General features: G+C 38.5%; 2 protein-coding genes across 4 annotated transcripts in view; both read right to left on the reverse strand.

The window, feature by feature from the left end:
- Nucleotides 1–21,905, reverse strand: part of LOC108449808 — a 204,395-nt gene that overhangs the window by 47,448 nt on the left and 135,042 nt on the right. The window lies entirely within an intron of this gene.
- NCKAP1 (NCK associated protein 1) overlaps nucleotides 13,200–21,905 on the reverse strand; it is a 51,175-nt gene continuing 42,469 nt past the window's right edge. For all 3 annotated transcript variants that reach the window (XM_017747042.1, XM_017747043.1, XM_017747041.1), the window contains 4 exons: nucleotides 21,593–21,709; nucleotides 17,776–17,885; nucleotides 14,959–15,048; nucleotides 13,200–14,368 (listed from right to left, as the gene is read on the reverse strand). In XM_017747042.1, the coding sequence (XP_017602531.1) occupies nucleotides 14,252–14,368; nucleotides 14,959–15,048; nucleotides 17,776–17,885; nucleotides 21,593–21,709 (434 nt within the window). In that variant the 3' untranslated portion in view covers nucleotides 13,200–14,251. The remainder of the gene's footprint in view (nucleotides 14,369–14,958; nucleotides 15,049–17,775; nucleotides 17,886–21,592; nucleotides 21,710–21,905) is intronic.

Below are 21,905 nucleotides of genomic sequence, written 5' to 3' on the forward strand. Positions count from 1 at the left end.
CCGCAGCCCGGCCCCGAACAAAGGAGAGCCCCGGGCAGGGGAGGGGGAGCTCTGCTTTCTGGGAAGAACGAGAGAGAAATTTGCCTCGTCCTCGCCGGAAAGCAAGCGAGCGCTTAAATTCTCCCCGAAGTAAAAACCTTACTGTGAACATGAACACGATTTCAGACCAATCTCTCGGAAATACATTCATATATTTTTTAGGAAAGACCTGGGTTTTTTGCACACACTATGCTGGATGCAAATGCTTAAGCAGGAGGTGCACACCAAAAGCACGTCACCTAGACAGTGATGGGTGACCAGTTTTAGAGGAGAGTAATAATGTTGAGAGGCTTAAAAATGAGGGAGATTCGGCTGAGCAGCTGAGGATGTTTTCTTTTCAGAAGGTTAAAAAAAAAAAATTGAAGACGCCAGATGTTTAAGATACCTTGAAGAGCAGTGGCACAATAAAGGGAGTTCTGACTTGATCTGAAAAAAAGCACCTTGATGTAATCACAGAATCACAGAACAGTTTGAGCTGGAAAGGACCTTAAAGATCATCTAGTTACAACCCCCTGCTATGGACAGGCACATCTTCCACTAGACCAGGATGCACAGAGAAAACAAGCTGACGTTTATTAGCTGAATAAATTCTTTCCAGTTATAAACATACTGAGCAACTGCTCGATCATGCATTTATTATTCCAGTTTCTGCCACTAAATCAAACCTGTGAGTAGAAACACACCTACCACAAGCCACTGCTCAGAAACCAGACCAAAAACGTGAATGGGCTGTGAAAGCAACCATGGATACAAACTCAAAAACACAGGGTCCTAAGCCTGGAAAGGCTTTCTTGCAGTTTTTAATTTTATGACTGCAGATGAAACCTTGATCCTTTAACTCAGCTGCTGATGTCCTGGCTCCAGCAAAGGCACATGCCAAGCAAACAAGGAGTTATAATATGGCCAGTGGAGTAAAGGTACCTTTTATTTGCCTACCTCCACAGGCAGTTGTTAGTTTCAAGGACCAAAGCCTTGTTCCCTGTACTCCTAGAAGAAAATTTGGGCCTCAAAGGGGGGAAGAAATGTTCACACACATGTGCATATGACAGCCTTGGGAGCCATCAGTCAGGCTGCCCCTGACCCTGAGCCTGCATCCAGGCTTGCAAAATAGCCAGGAAGGCAGGCAAAGGGAAGCTTGCTCATTTGCAGGGGGAATTAGAGAGAGAACTGTTTTTACCCATCTTCTCAGCTCTTCAAATTTAGTCATAGCAAAGCCTCAGGCTTGAGTTTTCCCTTGCAGTATGAAAAATTACATGTTAAAAAAGTATGTGGTAATAAAAACCTTATCCAGCTGGTTGGGAACTGAATACATTGGGACCTTACCTGACTGCGGTGAGTGTGAGAGCGGTGCATCCCTGAGAGTCTGAGTCCAGTGAGATGGGCCAGAGCAATGCAAAGTACCCATTAACATGAATGAACTACTTGAACATGAATTTTCTGCTTCAATATGAAATTCTCCCATCTCTGTTTTTATTTCTGAGAATATTTTTTCAGATTGATAATTACACAGAACAGCTTTAAAAACATTTCCTGTGCTTTGCAGGAAAAAAGCATTGATAATACTGAATATTCCTATGCCTGCAGTAAGGCTATGAAGTCCAAAAATTTAATTTTTTAGCCCCAAGTCTACATGATTGACATGAGAGGACCTTGCACTTCTTTATTTAAATAGTAAAATTACTGAAAATTCTTTCAGGACAGCAAATGCTGGCATCCCCATGAGCTCACAAACATTAAAACACATTCCTATGCAATCTGGCTTCACATCTTCCAATGCTGGTGTGACGATACCTCCCATCCATTCAGCTGGCAGAGCATCACCCACTGCCCTGCTCTGCTGGCAAGCTCCTGGTGCAGCTGGTGCCTGGGAGAGGATCAGCTGCCAGCAGGACTGGGGGCTGCTAGCCCACAGGGCTGTCTGCATTCATTACCTCTTAATGCTTCCAGTATAAATCAGCTTATATGAGGTGGTAAAAATTCACCTCTGGCTGGAACTAGGCAATCTGATTGCTGACCTGAAACATTGCTATTTTAACCAAACATTTACACCCCCGTGTCTGCCAAGATATTTTCTGTAATACAGAAGCACTATGGCCAGTCTTGACACCTTTTTAAACACATGAGCAGTCTGATAAAGCAGAAAAAGAGACAGTGAGGGAGGGCTGTGGTTTCATGCTATCAAAATGTGGCCACAGTGCTTTGCCCTGCATGTGGAGTTACATATGCAGGAAAATAAAATGGCTGGTTGGCGAACTACCAAGCTACTCTCTGTCTTCACGTGCAGTTGCAGCACAACACCAAAACTGCTAATTGGAACTATAATAGGTTTACATACTGAAAATGGTGACTAGGGAGTTTGTATGTTAGCTGAGAAAGCATGTGCTGTGGTATCTGATATTTTCCACCAGTCTCAAAATAAAAAGTAGCTTTTACTCTGGGTGCTATCATAGTGCTGTCAGGAATGTCACCCCCTTTTCTCCCACCACTTTCTTAAGATTTATGAAGGAAACAAAATCTCTTTCTACAGCTTCCATCAATGCGGGCAGTGCTAAAACTCTGGGGGTGGGTTGTGACAACAATCAAATCCCTTATCTTGGACAACTCCAAAAGGGCTTAGTCAAACTATGGTATCATCATTCTATCAGCTCGATGTCATGCATGACCAGCAAGAATTTCTTAACCAAAGTATGCCCAGGCAGCAGACTGAGATCAGCACTGCATGCCTGTGAATTTTGTGGTAGACTTTGGGGGGTTGGTACAGACCTATAAATTTAAAGAGTAATAATACAGCCCATAGTATCACACAAAGTCATTTCCTAGAATAAACAAGGACTCAGTGGGGTTGAGGCCTAAGGCAGGGATTTGCCTCTAGAGTAGCTCATACAAAAATTACAGAAAAAAGGGGTTGTTTATTAGTAGTAGTAGTAGTATTATTAATCCCCACAAGAACTACTGTAACCCACAACAGTGCGTCCAACTTACTCATCCATAATGCCATTTAAAAAAACCAAGTTAGTTGCCTTGGAGTGCCATGAGGATGGACTTCAATGGCCAACCAACATTATTTGGGGATACAGAAACAGAGCAAAATGAGGAGGGCTGCAGAGAAGATGAAAAGGGATTGTGGACTTTGTTGTTGCACCCTTCCCCAAAAGGAAACTAAGTAAGGAACGGCTTCCAGATGCCTGGCATTAATTTATTTCTGTGTTGTTTTTCCTTTACATAGTATCTATTCTTCCCCCCCTACCCCCCACTGCCTGCCCCCCTTTGTTCTTCTCTTGCAGGAGGCAGATAAACACCAACAGGCTTAAGAAGCAAGAGCTGGTTTTCTGAGATGCTTGGATGTCCAGCTCCATTGTTAGAACTGTCCATTAGGAAAACTTCATGGCTTAAAATAAAAAAATACATGTATTTAAAATTTAGGCTGGAACAACTACGTTACTGAATAGAAATATAGAAATATGACCTCATTAAAAAATAAAACTGGAATCTGAAGCCTTCTTTGCAACAGTAAGAAACACATATGGGTTTGGTCAAGATGAACACGTTGCAGTCAAGGCAGTCCCAAGTGTATTTGTTAGCATCAGTTCTATCCTGAAGTGTTATAGTCTCCCTTTAGAGATAAGAAACATCCCCATATACACACCCCAGCATCTTACCTCTATAAGCAGGGGGTGCTTATAGGCCAGGGGAGGTATAGGGAGGATGAAAGACCAGATCAAAACAGGTCCCACCTATTCTGGCTTGGGGCAGAGTTCAGCAGATCAACAAATCTGTATTTACATTTCTAAGAGAAGAGGAACTAAGTATATACTGTGGATGCATTTAATTCCATAGTCTGCAAGTGGTTGAGACATGAGTATGTGTCTAAAACAAACTAGTACTGACAGGACAAGAGGGAATGGCTTCAAACTGAAAGATATTGGAAGAAATTCTTGGCTGTGAGGGGATGAGGTCCTGGCACAGGTTGCCCAGAGAAGCTGTGGCTGCCCTATCCCTGGAAGTGTCCAAGGCCAGGTTGCACAGGGCTTGGAGCAACCTGGTCTAGTGGAAGGTGTCTCTGCCCACGGCAGGGGGGGTGAAATGAGATGATATTTAAGGTCCCTTCCAACCCAAGCCATTCTATAATTCTATGAATTTCAGAAAGGGAAAATCTGAGATCAGGAAAAGATGCAGAACAAGGGTGTTATTTTTCCTCGTCTAACAACTGCTCTGAAGATGCAGGGGCCTGTGTGCAGGCACATTTGTATTTTAGATACCATAAACCTCATTAGCACTGGAGTGAACAGCCTGCATTAGGCTGTAAGCTCTACGTGACATTATAATAAGTCATCTCTCCACTTTCAGTTTGTATGTTCTGCCAGACCCTTCAGAACAGTGACCTGTGGTAGTGTTCAGAGAAGATGCAAGCTCACTCTGTGCTTGGGGAGGTTCCCATCATCCCACTGGTTTAGGCTGCCCAAGGACCCCATGGACTGCTGTTTATAAACCAGGACTGTTCTTTATGGTCTGGTCCTGCCCATTCCAACTGAAAAAAGGTGACCGTATCTATTCAGAATGTTCCCAAGAATAAAACTAGCTGAGAAAAACACTTCTTTAGAATGGGTTTTTGTTCTCCTGTTCTCTTTCTTTGGCAATCTCAGGATTACACGTGACTTAATTTGCTTATATACACTGCCTTAGAAAAACAACCACAAAACCACAAACCAAAAACAGCCAAGAAACTCACTGAAAACCAAACCCTAAAATACTTCTTACATGCCTGTTACTAAAACTATAAAATCATTGACTTACAGAGTCATAAAAATGGGATTTATTGTATATTTCCTGTTTCAGCCAGGATCTTGTTACAGCTCCCTCAGGTAGATAAGACACAGGGGAATATTAACTTATTTTAATAATCTTTTAGGCTTCTCCATGGATGGTGTGGAAGTAGCAAAGAAGAAAAGGTTCTTTTAATGCAGTCTTTCAGACTGCAATATTTGGGGCTGTTTTTATTAGACAGCTCATTATTAACTATCCCTTGCTCTTGGGGTCTGCATGCCTTCTAGATTTTTTTCCTAGTAATATTTACTCAAATTGCCAGTGTTCCTGAATTTGCAGCAAAACCCCTCTATTTGCCCAGTGTTTTGCATCCATGTTATGGGTAAAATTAGTAGTATGACTAGGAAAATATGCTGCTTTATCTTTAAACACCAAGAAGCCTAACTGACATGCATTTCAAAGACAGAATTATGCCAATTCTGTATTACAGGCTTTCAATTTATCCACAGAGACACATATGCACATAACTCTCCCATAGCAGTCTTATTTTGCAGGGTGATTTTGTTTGCTGCTTAGGACTTTTCCCAGATTTTTGTGGCCATGTCAGAGTTTACAGCTTCTGAATACTGAAATTTGCTACCTGCAGTGCTGATTTTCCACCTGGCCATTGGAACTTGGATTAGTGTTTCTGTGGGAAAACACTGCCAGATTTATTGTGAGTTGTATGTCCTTCTCAAAGCACTCAGCCATGCTGAAGGGACTTACAGCAGAAGACAGAAAGCTGGACCTCCTGATGTGTCTTAGCAACCTTCCCCCAAATCCTCCCAGATCATTTTCATTGTAAAATATTGTGCAGATGTGAGCCAAGAAATTCTGGTGGAACAGAAATGCTCCTGTTCCTTGTGTAGCTGAATTACAATGTCAACAGCTTTCCTGACCACTTGGTTTAGCACACATCAAGAGTGCAGTCACTTAAAGCAAGGGATGCAACTGCCATTATTTCTTTGGGAGAGCACATCTTAAATTCAGAGGCAATAAAAGCACAGTTAGTTGGTCAGTACCTGAACTCCGGGACTTCAAACTGGGAAAGCATTTGCATGTGTTTCAGAGCAAAGTAACTCCATTTTCACTCAATTCCACTGTTCCTCATCAGTCTGTATTAATATAACAATTCCCCAGGGCAAAGATGAACAACAATCTACAGTCACTTAACAGTACTGATTGACATGTAATTAGTGTCTTGAAGGCAGTTGTTGCTCCACTGGTTGTCCTGCTGCTGCTTGGGAGGGGACACAAAGGAGGATGCTTGGCTGCTTTGCTTCCCAGCATACAGTTTTTTTCTTTTTTTTTGGTTTAAACTCCTGCTCAAGTGTTTATGACTGTGAGACAGCCTCTGTGGTAGCATTATGTGCAGACATTCGATTTCAATATGCATTAAATTTGTTACTCTAATGTGGCAAATTGCTATACCCAATAGCAACTGGGTCAATTACAATGACCACGCAGATAATGAAAAATACATCCTTCTCTCCCACTGTGGACCACGACAGAGAAACAATTGCATCCACTGAACTCTCTCCAAGTTATAATTGCTTCCAGATGGAGCGTTTAAGACAAAAAAACCCAAACCCGCAGAGCTCTATAATACTCTACACATTACACAGCATTTCTAGCCTGGCCCCTGCAGAAGTAACTTGAGAGGCCTAGCTTAAAGGCCATAACCACTCAGAATTTAATTTCATTAAACCATAAATTTACTATTTCAGATTTACAGTCTCTCTGGTTGCATGGCCTGAGCCTGCCTCTGCTGCTGCTTACCCAGATTTATTAGCAGTGCTCAGCAGTATTAAGTACCAAATCACACCCATGCCTGAAAATAAGCCCCACACAAACAGCTGTGTTTTGCAGTACCAGCCTAATATCACCAGGTGCTGAAACTCAGACTCACCGCTCATTTCAGTGGGAGCTGATTGGGTTTGATGCACCAAGGATTAAGTAATACCTATAAATAGAGGCCAGCCCAGTTTCTGTGTATTTTTACTCATGTTTTTAGCCTTTACCAGCGGGATCACAAAGGGCAACCTCAGCAAATTTGGGAGAAGAAGCATCACCTGTCCTGAGAGCTTTTAACACGCTTGCAGAGCCATACAAACAGCAGATGCTCCAGCATGCTGAAAACTATGAAATCTAGCCCTGTAAAAAAAAATTTCATGTTAAAAAGCTAACCCACACACAGAGAAGTTTTTAATTCTCCCAGATTAAGGTTCCCAGTTGCCTTACCTGTATGCCTCAATTGCCCCATGCTCTGTCAGACCTTTGCACAGCTGATAGTGCTTTTCATATGCGTAGCTCCTGAGTGATTATTTTTAACTTCACAACTGAGTTTCTCTCATCCCATCTCTGATTTACTGAAAAGCTTTAAAACTGGGGAAAATTGCTGAGGCTGCAGCTGCTGCTGTGACTTTGTCGGGGTGTTCCATGTTTTGCCACTTTATTTTTACTTCTGTGAGAGATAACAATGAAGGTAGAAAATACAAAGATACCCCAAAATTAAGGAAGAGCTGCTGGTCACAATATTTCAGTGTGAAGCCATTATACATTAACATAATCTACAGCCTAGTCTAAAATAAGTGCCCAGTCTCTAGAAAATCTTGTTTTTCTGCAGAAGCCTTTCCTTGCCCACCAGATCTTTTAGCCCTTTGCAGCAGTCCACAGCATTCACCATGTCTAATGATTTACAGTCCCTTCAAAGTATGCACCAGGCTATACTGAAGCCCTACCCCATCCAAAACAGTGAGTTGAGGGATATTTTGGGAACTCTGGGACTTCCAGTTCTTTATCCCACACACACTTTAGTTGTGGTAGAATAAAAATCAAAGCCGGCAAATTATTACTATGCTTACTTTTCTCCAATTATATCCTGATGATATTAAGAATTTTTTTAAAAAAGTAAATAATAGGGTGACAGTGTTGAGAACTAAATGTTTTAAAGTTGCTTTAGTTCTCTACTCAACAAACTTCCATAGCTCAACTAATACCAAGGGGAAAAGCTAGTGGCATTTTTCTATGAATTATTTATAGGTTTTAAGTGTGGCCATTCTGCTGTCCCTCCCTTAGTATAAAACTAACCTTCCAACAAGCTTTTCTCAGGGTAGGGTGTGTTGTTTAGATTTTTTTGTCCCCACCTTTATAGACTGTTCTTACAACAACGCTGCTTTTTCCCCCTCCCTGAAGGGCTCCACAGGCTTACTAAAATTGGAAACACAAATCCTGTCTTAGCAACGTAGCTCATATGGATACACACAAATATTTACCAGTTTAACTGGTCAGGAATAAACTTGATCAACGTTTTGTGACTTAGAAAAGCTTGTGTATTTCACCTGCTCACTAAGGACTAATGAAATACCCAATGAGCCCATCCTCTGTTTGCAGGGCTGTCAGTCACCAAGCTGGAATAATTAGAATGTGAGCTTAGAAAAGGCCATTTTCCAGTACCATGGGACATTTTAATTGAGAGCTTTCCTTAGGAAGAAGGCAGCAGGGCTTTTATCTGCTTTGCATCTCAGCTCCAATACTTCTGCAAACTACCCTCACAGCTCCATCCCACTTGGTTCAAGCAGGATAATTTTAAAATGGCCCTCAGATGTCATCACTGCTTTTAATTTCCCTCTCCTCTGCACACTAAGGTCACTGAGACCTTAATAGCATGTACATCTAGAAGCTGGGACCCAGGCACCTCAGTGTTATGCCATAGGCTGTGTCCTTAAATTGCAGTTCTTTGTCTCCATCTCCTACCTGCAAAATTACAATATTGATATGCAATTACTCTTTTGCTGCTTGCATCTTCTGCTAGTAACTGGGATTTTGAGAAGTTCTGATGTGATGTTGGTTTTAAATGCTCCAGCACCCTCCTCGAGAGGCATGTGATACCTATGGCAACTGTGCTAAGTGTCATCTCGGCCAACAAAATCCACAACACAATGTTCACTTCTACCATTTGGAGAGAGATTTGAAACAAATGAACTCTGATCCCAACACCCCTTAGCAAAAGACTGTGACCACCTTCAACCAGTGCCTGCAGAACCATGGATTAGCCAGAAAACAGTTAGTATTATATGATAAAATTAAAATTTATTGTAACTTCCTTGTTGCTAGTTTTTGAGTTTTTACTAGAAAAAAGTTCATGTGTTTTCTTAGCACTCGAACAAAAATTGTTATGGAAACAGTGGTGCAATTGTTCCCCTAATAAAGTTACCTCTAAAGCAAGCGCCATAGGGGCAGCTCATTTTCTTGGCCCTTTGAAGTGATTTGTTATCTAAAATAAGAAATGGCTGAGATGAACTCTTTCACTTACCTGATCTCACTGTAACACTCAACATCATTCCTGACATCTTCCAGTTTAGACATACATGGAACTAAATCCAAACAGTACATACCACCTTTAGTGTTTCATAACAAGCAGGCATGAGAGAGATGGTCCTATCCAGTTCTGCTGACTCGGTCTTAGCAAACACAAGTTCATGGTAAGATGCCTCAAAGTTTTACACTTTAAAGGATCCTTTATTTACAAACAGTCCTAAGGCTGGATAAGTTTGCTTCATGTGCAGTATGGAATAAAGAGGATACAGCAGCTGAAATTTTTAAGTGCAATTCTGAAGTCTGTGACATACAATATAGATTTGATCCACAAAATGTCAAATTACTTCAGAGTCACAAAATGAAATCAGAGACACTGAACAATGTCTTTTCCAACTTCTCTGATGGCTATGTGATAAGCACTTTCCCGTCTTACCTCCCTTTTCTTTTCAGGCCTCTTCTGTATAACCATAATTAGCATAATCTTAGTTTACAATGCATTTGTTGTGATAGTTCTCTTTCCTTTGTGTGACTATGCAAGGAATGGTTTCACTGTTGCTGAGATTGTGTCCTTGCTATTGTTAAAATGATAGTTGAATTTGTATTAAGAAGTAATACTGCTTTTGCCAAACACAAGACTTCCATTCTCTGCACTGGCTGCCCATCGAGATTCCCTCAAATCCAGCCAGATTCAAAAGCTAATGACAAGGGCAGAGAGAGCAAGAAGAGTTTGCACGTAACCTGTGATATGGTCTTTCCCATATCCTGGTTGCCACATGAGTGAGTACTGACAAGATAGCAAAGCATGTGGTTAGTGCAAAATGAACTGGATTCATGAGCACTGGGGTTTAAAACAGCTCTAATAGCTTTGCAGCTTGCATCTCTCTTCACACAGGTGTCAGTGTAATTTTTATTGCTTACCTTCACTTTTTGTGAGAAGGCACTTCATAAGATTACTAAGATCATGAGCAGGGCAACAACCTTAAAGTCTACACGAGAAATTACTCAAAATACCCTTACTTCATGCAAAGCTCAATAGAGGCTTTTCATTCTGAATTTAATACTCACAATTTCTCTTCCTGAATTGTGTAAGACACATTGACACTATATCCAGTGAACAGGTCATTTTGACCCAGGAGTGCTAGAAAAAGCATGACTAATAGCAAATGAATATGGTTTTGGACACAGGTCAGGGGGACATTTTGATTTTGTTATGAGTTAGTACAAATATTTACAGACTTTGTAACATGACAAATAGCAAAAGCATACAAGGAGTGGTCAATTAAAGTAAAAATGTTTTGTCACTTCAAGGGAAGATTTAGCTTTACCATTAAAATAATTTTAAAATTGTACTTACAGAAGAATACAGGTAGAAATTCAGTATTTTTGAAAATTGGTTATTTGACAACACTGAAAACCATTCTTGTCCATGAAACCAAATCATTTATGTGTGTAGCTTCCACTTCAATTACCTTGCTCTGGACAGCCAGCTGTGTCCATGTTTCAGGGCTAACCACCAGGACTGAAATGGAAGCAATTCCCTGCATTCTTCCAGTCCTTAATTTATCAGCCCCATTTAGTAGTGAATACAACTGCAATAAATTACTTCTGCTGAATCCAAAATGCACTATGGTTTTAAAGGATGCTTGAATTTGGATGTGAGACCAATTTGAAGTCCATGTCTAAAAAATCTCTTTCACTGATTGAACAGGATGACTTGCTACACGTAAACCCCTAGCTGTGAGTTTCATTCAGCTTGAAGGAGTCATTCACAAAAAAAAAAAAAAAAAATTACAGCATTAGTTACGACATACCCGAACTTTAAGAATTTATAAGTTACTAGTACGTAACTGAGGGTTCACTTTTAGTATGAGTCACAATGCTGAATCCCAGGACAAGGGAAGCTTTTGGAAAAACTAAAACCCCTAGCTGTGGTTTTCATTCAGCTTGAAGAAGTCATTCAAAAAAAAAAAAAAAAAAATTACAGCATTAGTTCAGACATACCCGAACTTTAAGAATTTATAAGTTACTAGTACGTAACTGAGGGTTCACTTTTAGTATGAGTCACAATGCTGAATCCCAGGACAAGGGAAGCTTTTGGAAAAAATACAGTTTAGAGGCCAAGCATATTTACTTATGGTCCGAAATTCTTGAATCTGGAATGAATAAGCTCTGAAGTCAGTGAAAGCCCGTGACGACCTGCTGAAGAAGACTTGTATCTTTCCTCAAATCAGTGGCCTCGTTCCAACATTTGCTGGGGAGAATGCCTTTCTCCAGTGCAACAAAAGTGGCACAGTCCAAGTGTTACCAATTCCTTTTCCTATATAGAAAACAAATTGCTACAGCAAAAAAAGGTTTAGGAGTAGCCCTTGCTTTCAATGGTAATCTTTTGTCCTGGCACACAGGTCTTTTAAACTATAAAAATAGTTCTCTGGGCAGCAACGGGATGGACATTCTTCTTCTGCACTGTTTCTCAGATGAGGCAAAACCCTCCCCTGTGAACTAGACATTTGATCCAAACTGGCTCCATATGGGGCCAGCTCAGCCCAGCCATCTGCGCTTCGTGCTCCAGGAATTACAAACACATCTGGAAATGCACAAAAGGCCACCTGAGATGTCTTGATATACAGTAGCCAGAGCCGAACTTACTAAGTTGTGACAAAGTGTTGCAGGCTCCAGAGGAAAAATTCTTTCTCTATGTTCCTTCCCAACAAACTTGGTTCACCAGGCTTTTGATAGTTTGTGTAGTGCATGGACACAGGTTGCCTCGAGGACTAGGCCTGATGTGCTCTGCCTTCCATGAGCAGGCTGAACCCTAAATAGTTCTGTGGTAGCTCAGCTGAAACCAGGAACAACAGAAATGCAGCAAGACAAAGCAAAGAAACCCTTCCAGCCTTGCCCAAACCCAATCAACACATGGATGATGAGTCCACATGATTCTTCTCCAACTTTCCCCTTCTGTGGTTTGTTCTGAGCTTGCCCAAGTTCTTGCAGGAAGTAGTTAAAAAGCAGTAGTGTAGTTAAAAAGGTATCACCTCAGGGATTTGTGTGCTAGACACCACATGTAAGGGCTCCCACAGAAACTACCAAGTCTAAAAGGTTCATGTCTAAATCTAATCCAACTGTGTCAGAACCAGCTTCTTGCAGAGATACTGCACTCATTACCTATTTGTCAGTGATTACCTATTTTCTAGGTTTGGTTCACTAACACCACAGACAGTGGAAATCTAGGATCTGAGGCAAATGGACACATACAATTGTTTTGTATTTAAAAATATTAAAGACACAAAATAGGTTATTTCTTAAACTGGAGTTTTTCAAGAATCCATCCTGAAAATAGGCATTGTTTTCCCACAAAAGGCTACATCATAATCAAAATCTTAACTGAAATCAGAACATTTGAATGTATTAGATAATAAATATTACAGAGTAGAACTCTTATGTCTTGCATTCAACCTAATTACTTCATGAACAAACTTCTTCAGTATGGTACTAACTTATCAATTTAAAAACACTCCCACAGTTATAACATAAATTGCACAATTAGGAAAAATATAGATGTACTGTCTTACTTCCTTAGGACAATTTATTCCAATACTTTTTTCCTCTGGACAGAGGAAGCTATTGTAACTGAGCACACAACAGCTCTTTCATAATAGAAAAAGTTACCAGCATGCACAGAAGTTGCACCAAGAACAGGGGCTCTATACAATGTCCAGAGCCTGTTGAGGAACACACAGCTTTTATACATCGGGGATTACAGGGCACAACCATCTGGTCAGCTTTCAGGCTAAATGAGCCCATGCTATCCTGCAAGGCCAATTTGCATGACTGATAAAAGAGGGACTATTATACATCTTTCTCCGTCATGCCTGATGTTATGGTTTTAGCAACATTCGCCTGTTCTAGGATTATTTCAAGTTTCATACTTTAACAATACACTTATTTCTATGGGTACAACTGGGATCACTACATGCTATATAAATGCTTTTCTTGCTTTATTATGAAAAAATAAGATTTAAAGGATAATGGCACTAAACTGACACTTTTAACATTGCTTTTAATTCCTTCTTCCAACTTTTTACAAGATTCACTATTGCAAAAGCCAAAAGTTGAAGGATTAAAAGAAGTCTTCACATAAAAGCTCTAAGGATTGATATTTAATGAACTGTGAGATTTAAATCAATGCACAACAGCACAGTTAAACCTTAAAATACTAGGATAACATTTATATTAAAAATAATTCACCTACAGATAATACAGTCTAGTGTTTATTGTATGTTATGGGAGGTACACTTGAATTTCAAAAATTTAAAACATATAAAAAGTGGTTAAGGGCTAACATTTTATCAACATGTGATAAATGTGTAAGAATGTTTATTATACAGCAGGGTACAATGGTAGTGTTAATGCCAACAGGGCACCACAGAAGTTAGTTTAAAAAAATTTCCACTATGCTTTATACAAACACCACCACTTGCAGTTGTTTAAGAGTATTGGGAGAGGACTGCTGTCTGTAGGATAAGCAGTCCTACAACATTTTTAATGTTAGATAGTGTCATAGTATGTAGATCAGTGAACGCTTCGAAATAAAACTAGAAATGCTGCAATTACTTCACAGAAATGCACATCCAATATTTGTTTTCAATAAGAATAGGTACAAGTTTATAACTCTCCCTATATGAAATAATTTACACACAGATGAAAACTACTCTATCTAAAATAATCACTACATACATTTTTCTTCTGGGAAATAAACAAGCAATTTTTGTTTTGCATGATCAATATCAAAAAACATATAGCAGAAGTAGTATTTTTAAAACACAACTGATGCTCTGAAGTTAAAAAAAAAAAGAAAGGAACGAGAAAAAAATTTTTCAATGAATGATGAATGTGCAACCTAAAATCAACCAAGCTTATATTGTAGTACAACCATATTAAGAAACCACTGTTTAGGAATACAACTTTATGGAAAAAGTTTATAATTCACAAAACTGTTTGTCAGGCCATAAAGTAAAATAGCTCCACAGTTTACGGATTAAACTGAGGCCACACAGATGCGTGCTATGTCTTATCTCCAGTAAGCAGATACTTAGGCAGAAGATGTAACACTTTGTTTGTAGACAGCATGGTATGCATTTCTCAGCAAGACGTAAGGAAAACAAGACTCCAAGAGATCCATTGTCAGGAACGGAGACTCCTGCACAATCTGAAAAATACCAGAAATACAAGGTTTTGCAGAGCATCTTCTACTGCATGCTACTGATAATCTATTTCACGTAGATCCTTCCGGCCTGCATCACACCACCACTCACATATTTCACAGCAAAAATAAATTGCACCAAGTTTATAGTAGTATTTCTCCCCTACATTTAAACACACTGCTTCTCAAAGCAAGTATTTCGCTTTCCTATATAAATAGTCATCTTCCAAAAGATACTGAATACTGAGAGGAAATCCTCTGAGCAGAGAGGATTTTCTCCTACACACTCCGAACACTGCTTCTTAAATGTGACATTTCGTTTCAATATTGTATGTACCAAGTGAACAATGAAAATTATCTGAAAGCGTGATACAATGTTCTAAGCAATAAAAAGATGATGGCAAAAATGTGTGCGTGCTGGGGGAATGAAAAAAAATACTGACATTAGAATGCCAGGAAGAACAAAATAAAAAATTATTTCCATTGGTTTGTGAGCTACAACACTCAAGGTGAGACCCAAAAATCCTTGGCTGAACGATGCAGTGTGGAGCCTATTCCTTAAGTCAGTAGCACAAATAAAACACACAAACGCTCACCATGTCTAGTAGTAGGTAAACAGATTCTCGGTTTCTTGTAGTAGTTTTGTCTGTCTCCTGGCCAATCTTCAGTAGACTAGACGATGCAAGCTACATAAAATGAGCATTTCAAAGGAATAAATAAAGCATTGATGAGCTGCTGCTATTTTGTTACACAAAGCCAATGGACTCTGTATTGTACTAATAATGACAAAGGAAAGCAAGTAATCCTGAGCACACGAACCACTGGGCTTTAGTCTCAATGTGCCATATTGGCTTATTCCTAGTAGTGTTTAATAAATGACATATGCTATTTTAATATAAAAAATGAATTAATTTATTACAGAGAACTTTTTGTTGTAATCATTGGTTGACAATTTATAAAGTCTCCTGAAATCAGTGACAGAACTCCCAGGGGATCAAGATCTCACTTCTCTGTCCTTCCCAATATACATTTCAACTTACTGCATTTTTGTAAGGTTTAAAGTGATTGAAATTTTTATCATTTGAAATTTTACCCATTTTGTAACAGAAGAAGTTTTACTTCCTAAGCTATGTTTTTAATTGAAGAAATGTCATCCGAACTGCAAATTAAAAATATTTTATCAATATACCTTCCGTACACACTCACTTCATGGTTACCAAACCGTGCATGGATAAAAAATATTCATAGTAGCTGTAGTTACAGCTGGCATCTGTATGATAGACGGTTGTGTAAACCGGTGGTGTGATTAAATATGGAGTAGAGACTAGACAAGGTAAAGTCTTGTTAGTCTCTAAAAAGGGAGGAAATTATGCCTATTGATTTTTGTCTGGTTTTCTTCTATGTATTCTCTGTATTTTTATACATACATTTGGAGCTCTTTAGCCCATTGTATTAGTGCCTAGTTTTCCCAGTACTTTTCCATGCCTTTTCCCTAGGCAGAAAGCCAACACATATTCCAGAGCTCCAAGCCCCAGGGGGTACAAGGCCCCTGTGCTATCGTGATTCTTCCTGGCTACCAAGGTTGAGAACAACTCTTTGAGATAAAAAGTACGCTTTTTGTCAATCATGCTAATTTGCTAAACTTATAATAACTGTATTCACCCCATGTGGGTGGGCTTTTGTGGACATTCTTCCATAACTGTCCCTGGGGCTCCAATAAAGATCCACTTTTATATTACCTCCCATACTAATATTATCTCGAGTATGTTGTTTCATTTCTAGGTTGAAAAAGGCATCACCATAAGCAACCCTAGAAACTTCTAAGATGCACTTAGGTATTTACAAGCTCAGGATCACAGAATACAGTAAAATGCTTAATTTGTAGATGTCTTGATACACCGTGTTTTCATGCCTAACAGAAATTTGAAAAAAAACCCCTTCCAACTTTCAGATGTACAATCATCATTTAGGCCCTCACATCAAGCAATGGCAACATGCCTAAACCATGTTTACCAGAAAAGGATTTTAAATTAAAATACTAACTTCAAAAATCTAACTCAACACTCCTCTTGAAAAAACTGTCATGAATCAATTTTTAATATGAAATCAATATGCATACTTCAAAAGATACATAGTACACACTCATCAGCATTAAAGAACCTCCTAAGTTCCTTTCATATTTAATTAGCTTGGACAGGAAAGCAGATCATCTTCAGCAGCAATTTTTTTCTCAAGAGAAATGTTTTTCTTTCAGACTAACAGTAAGTGTTAAAATAGAAAGATTAACAAAATATCTGAACCATCAAGTCATAGTCTGTGCAGTAAAAGCAGTGGTTGGAAAGCAGTCTGTAACACTGAAAGAATGCAAACCTCATACCAAAAGTGTTTTTATCATATGAAACTATACTGGTTTCCTTCACTTGTCAAATGTATGCAACTTGATACTACCATTTCTCTTTCATGTTTTACAGCCAACAGTTGCATTAGACAAGGTCAATGGCCATAGGGTTTTTTCTGTTTTACAAAATGCAATGAATTTCCACAAGTGAAAGATTCTTTTAAGGAAAGAAAAAAAAAAAGAAAAATTGTTTATGTGAACTTCTAGTCACACAAAGTTACCTAAAATAAAGAGGGAGGGGCTTTTTCTCCACACATTTTAATGCCAAACAGAAAAATCAAAATTCACTCAAAATCAACAGTAATTTTTAATAATTAAAGTGATGCTGCTGTTTTAGCCTTTAGTTTCCTTCAAGTACTGGCTAATTAAGAGCCATTTAAAAAATTTTATTTCTACGCAAGCAGCACACCAAAATGTACTTAAAACACATCATCATGACCTAAAGACTTCTGATTTTTTTTCTAAGCATCACTAAAGATTACAAGTAGCTTTCATCATCAATCTCCTCTGAGGCATAAAAAATTTCATCTTCCCAACTAGCCCTGTAACATGCTGCTACCTGGCTGTTTAAGAAGGGCAGGCATGTCAAAAGGTACAACACAAAAGCCACTCTGAAGTTTATTTTACTTTTTCAAAGAAAGTAACTAGCTAAAGTATCCACCACATCATGGGAAAAAGTCAGCTAGACAGAATTTTGATTTTATATGCACTGCAATTTTTTTTATTCCAGTCACAGGCCACACAACATGAGAAATGGTATGTGCTAAAATACTAGAGATTATACTGAAAAAAGTTATGACACTTGCACCGATTTACTCCTCTAACTTTCCAACCTCCCACAAAAGTGTCTATAAAGAACTACTGCAAAGTTTAATCTATGTCTGGACTTGTATATAGAAGCATATAGAAAATACGCTTCTCTCTTATGCATCAAAAGCAGATTTCTATGAAATCAATTGCATTGCATCCCGAATCAACACTACGTCTTAAAAAGTAGCAATAAAGTTATACATACAGCCAAAAATTCTTTAAGACGGTCTTCAATGCTTCCCTTGTGGATGGTAAATAAAGCCGCAGCAATCTGATTGATAGCTTTTGCCAAGCAATGAATGTTGTTGCAATGCCCTAAACAAAAACATACTCAAATCACCTCAGCACCATGTTGGAAAAGACAGTATTCTTTGGAAAATATCACCAAAGATTAAAGACACTTGTGACAATGAAAGAACAACTTTTAGCATCTTACACAATGGGAGTAAGGTACTCTTCCACACTGAACTTGCTATCAGGAAAGCCACCAGAAGTACAGATGTCCCTTCCAAATCCTAATGATCACAACAACCTGAGAAAGATACTTTTAGAAATAATGGATATATTGGATAATGGGATATATATAGTCTACAAAACTTCAGAGTGTTAACACTTGACTAGGCCAAAAAGACTAGATTTTCACAAGTCAATTGACCATTTCTTTCCCTCAGTCTAAATGAACATCTCATGCTTACACAGTAATCCTCAAAGAGATCTAGAGCTGCTCAAGAACAAAGGTGTTCCATTTCTGATTTTCATATGTAACATCTTGCCCAAAATTCACCCAGGCTTCAGAGCCCTAGAAGGTGGTTAAATGACACCAGTTTTCAAAGGGAGAACTGCTCCTCAGTAAGCCTGATATTTCTTCCAGGCAAACTAAGTTAAATATACCACTTTACAACAAAATTAATATACATTTGGGCAAGTATCTTGGGCAAGTGTGAGCACATGAAAAGGTCTTTGAAGGAGTTAACAAGTACTCAAGTATGCAAACACGCTGATTCTTAACTTGTTTTTTGACCATAGTTGAGAACTGAGCTCATCTTTTCATTCAGCCATTTATCATAACTCCAAGTTCATGCTTGAATAGTGAGGTCAGCTGGACCCCATCACTCCACATGAGAAAAATCCATTTTTTCTCCATGCATATCCCTGTTGTTACTTAAAATTAATTTTAGCTGTCATTTTTTTCCCAGTTTACTCACTATCATACCTCTCTGCAGCTCTTCACTCCTCTAATACCCTCAACAACTTCGCATGATATATAAATTTTCTCACCTCACTCTTCAGGCCCCCCATCCAGGTGGTCTGTGAATATGCTGACTAGTCGGTCCTAGTGAAGATCCCTGTGGATCTCCATCAGCAGAGCCCCCAGATTTGATACTCCAACTTTGTCTCCTATTTTTACATGAATATCAGTCAAGAAAATCTGTTCTGCTTAATTCTGATTCAAATTTGAATTTGTCTCTGAAGAGGCTCGTTTTATTCAAGTGACTTCATTTTTATGTCTCAGGCTGTAGAAAAAGCATCAACAAGGGAATTCAGCAAAGGAACTGCTGTCTTCCAACTGCTTTCAAGTATTTAGAAAAGAACTATGGCTCTTGCAGACTTGCAGGTTCTATTCTATCCTCTAGTTGACAAATTAGACCTCTAGCCTGGTATTTGACTAGCAGTTCAGATTCTGTACTGGAAACAAAAGTAAAGGTCTGTTAGACTTTGATCTGGAACTAGTGTAAGAAACAGACTTGATCTTGAAGTAGGCAGAGGGAATGCAGACATTGCTACAGCTGTCCAAGCACTGTCTGTATTTGGGAGATATGTCTTGCCAGACTAGAAAGCTGAAACTCCTTAAAATCTGTGACTTGTTGATGGATTAATTCAGGATTTGTCTAGGGAATTTACTTCATAAAGCAGAATTTATTAAGTTCACATTCTGGAAATACCATTTATATTAAGTGTTTCAAGCCAGATGTTCTACAATAAGGGCAGAACACAAGAAAAAGTAGTATTATGCAAGGAAGGCAGGAATGACAAGGTCTATTCTGTTTGTTCAGTTATTTTTGAGGAGCAAACATATTTTATGTATACCTTTTGCTAGATTTTCTCTCAATAAAAGAGCCCACTCAGTAAAGAATTATGTAATACATAGGCCATGTCTCACAGAACCAGTAGCAATTCCCAATATGGGCTTATTTGAGCTCAAGATGTAACTTCTCTCCAGTCACAGTTTCATGTCATCTATTAACCGTACTTTAAGGACTCACTTTGAAACAAGGCTTTGCCTGACTTCATCAGAAGAGTTATTTAATGTAAATGAAACGACATAAACTGGAACATTTAAGCTACATGATATAAAACAGGCAGAAAATAATTATCTGTTGTTTCAGCCTGCTAAAAACAATGACTAAGAGGGTCTCAGGAAGAGACGAAGTTTGAGGAAGGCAAACCCACCTGAGCTCTAACCTGCTGGAGAACCTCTAGCTAGCCTGACATATTCTTAGCAATTAATCTGAAGAGGGGTAAATGTGAAAATATGATCACCAGTAAAACTTTCAGTACTGCCCCCCGGCAAGCCATACAGATTTTGAGACTCTACAGATGGTAAGATCCTTTGAAGGAGAAAATGGTAGCAGGAAGTGCTTCCAGAGGATTTCTTCTACAAAACTGTAACTAGGTAATTTTTAAGAGATGTGATCTTACATACACATAAACAAGTTCATTTGGACTGAGTAAAGACAGTCAACCTGATTGTCGTCAAACAAGGAAGTTTCTACCCGTGCCCCTCACCAATCACATTAGATATTCCCTGCTCTTGCCTATATTCCAAGATTTTTATTCAAGCATCATGACTTGGAAAAAGCTTGCAAAGAGCAATAGAAATACTATGAGAGCACAAATAACAGGAAACAACTCTGTAAGTTACAGATTGTTATCCCCATTCATGAGAAAAAGCTTTTACCTTGAAAATTCTTAACTTTTCAAATCAATATTCAAGTTCTACTCATACATCAGATTTATATAACATTTTTCACAACTGGAGAAGTCTACACTATCTGTTTTAAAATGAAACTAGAGTAAACAGATCCCTAATCATTCAAAACTGAAGAAAAGACTGATTAATCCCATGTAAAACAACAGTCCTGGGTCTCTAAAAAACGTGATTTGCATACTACATTGAGTGATACATAAAGCTTTCAAAATTTTTGGTATTTTCCTGGTACTTAAAATTTTCAAAAGCCAGTTTACACTTAATTTGTGTGTTACAATTTTGAGCAGATTAAAAATAATGCAACTTTAAAAACTAGTTAGAGAAAACATGCATCCCACTGAATGGAAGCAGTATAAACACGGTCTTTTATGTGAGTCATGTTATACATTACAAAGGAAATAGCTTCAACAGCCAAAAGGTGACTTTTGTATGTATTGGAACAGCACTGTCTTTTTTCAACTTAAAAAGAGAAAGAAAACTTCTGTGGATTACCTGCAAAGAATTTTATTGAGGCAAAGATTATTTTTTTAAAATAAGGAAGTTGAACTATTGTGTAGGAAAGAATTCTGTTCACCACTTACACCTTCCGGATTCTGTTTTCAAAACTCTATGCTTGCCAATATGAACAACATATTAAATAAAGACACCTTGTATGACTGGCCCAAGGCCAATGTAAAGATTACTAAAATATTAATACTTACGAGAATATATTATATTAGATAATAAGTGTCACACTAATTAATGCAGAACGTGTGCTCCAACACTTACGTTAGGACAAGACTGCCCCCTGCAGTGTCTGAACTTTTCTGAAAATTGCAAGTACCAAACTAATTTTTCATAGAAAGTTCTCTCAGATAAGAGTTAAGTAAATGCTTTTTACAGTACTTTCAGAAGAACTTGCCTGAATTAAGGCTAATTTTTAAATCTGCTCACTATAAAATGTAATTAAATATTAAAGGTGAATGTATTCAAGACACTACAAGAACTATTGTGAAGACAGCATTCCCAGCAAATACTGAGGTGACTACATTACCTTCGATGGCAGGGCTATACTGAGACATCACACTACTAGCCAAAGTTGGCAAGGAGACAGCCACGAAGACCATTAGAAGGCAAGCAATTTTATATTCTTCTTCTGGACTAATGTTTTCTAAAAACAAAAATAATAAAGTTCTTTAATTACAGAAGTAATCTTGAAATATTTCCTTTTAGTTGCAGGTAGATTAGAATGTAAAATGTTTGACCAAATTGAAATATAAAGCAAAATCCAACAAAGTCAGTGTCTTTATTGTGAAAGGAGGAATATTAATTTCAGTCTTGCCTAAAGACACAGAGTAGGGCTGCAA

The sequence above is a fragment of the Corvus brachyrhynchos genome, unplaced genomic scaffold, assembly GCF_000691975.1.
Source record: "Corvus brachyrhynchos isolate BGI_N302 unplaced genomic scaffold, ASM69197v1 scaffold481, whole genome shotgun sequence".
NCBI lineage: Eukaryota > Metazoa > Chordata > Aves > Passeriformes > Corvidae > Corvus > Corvus brachyrhynchos.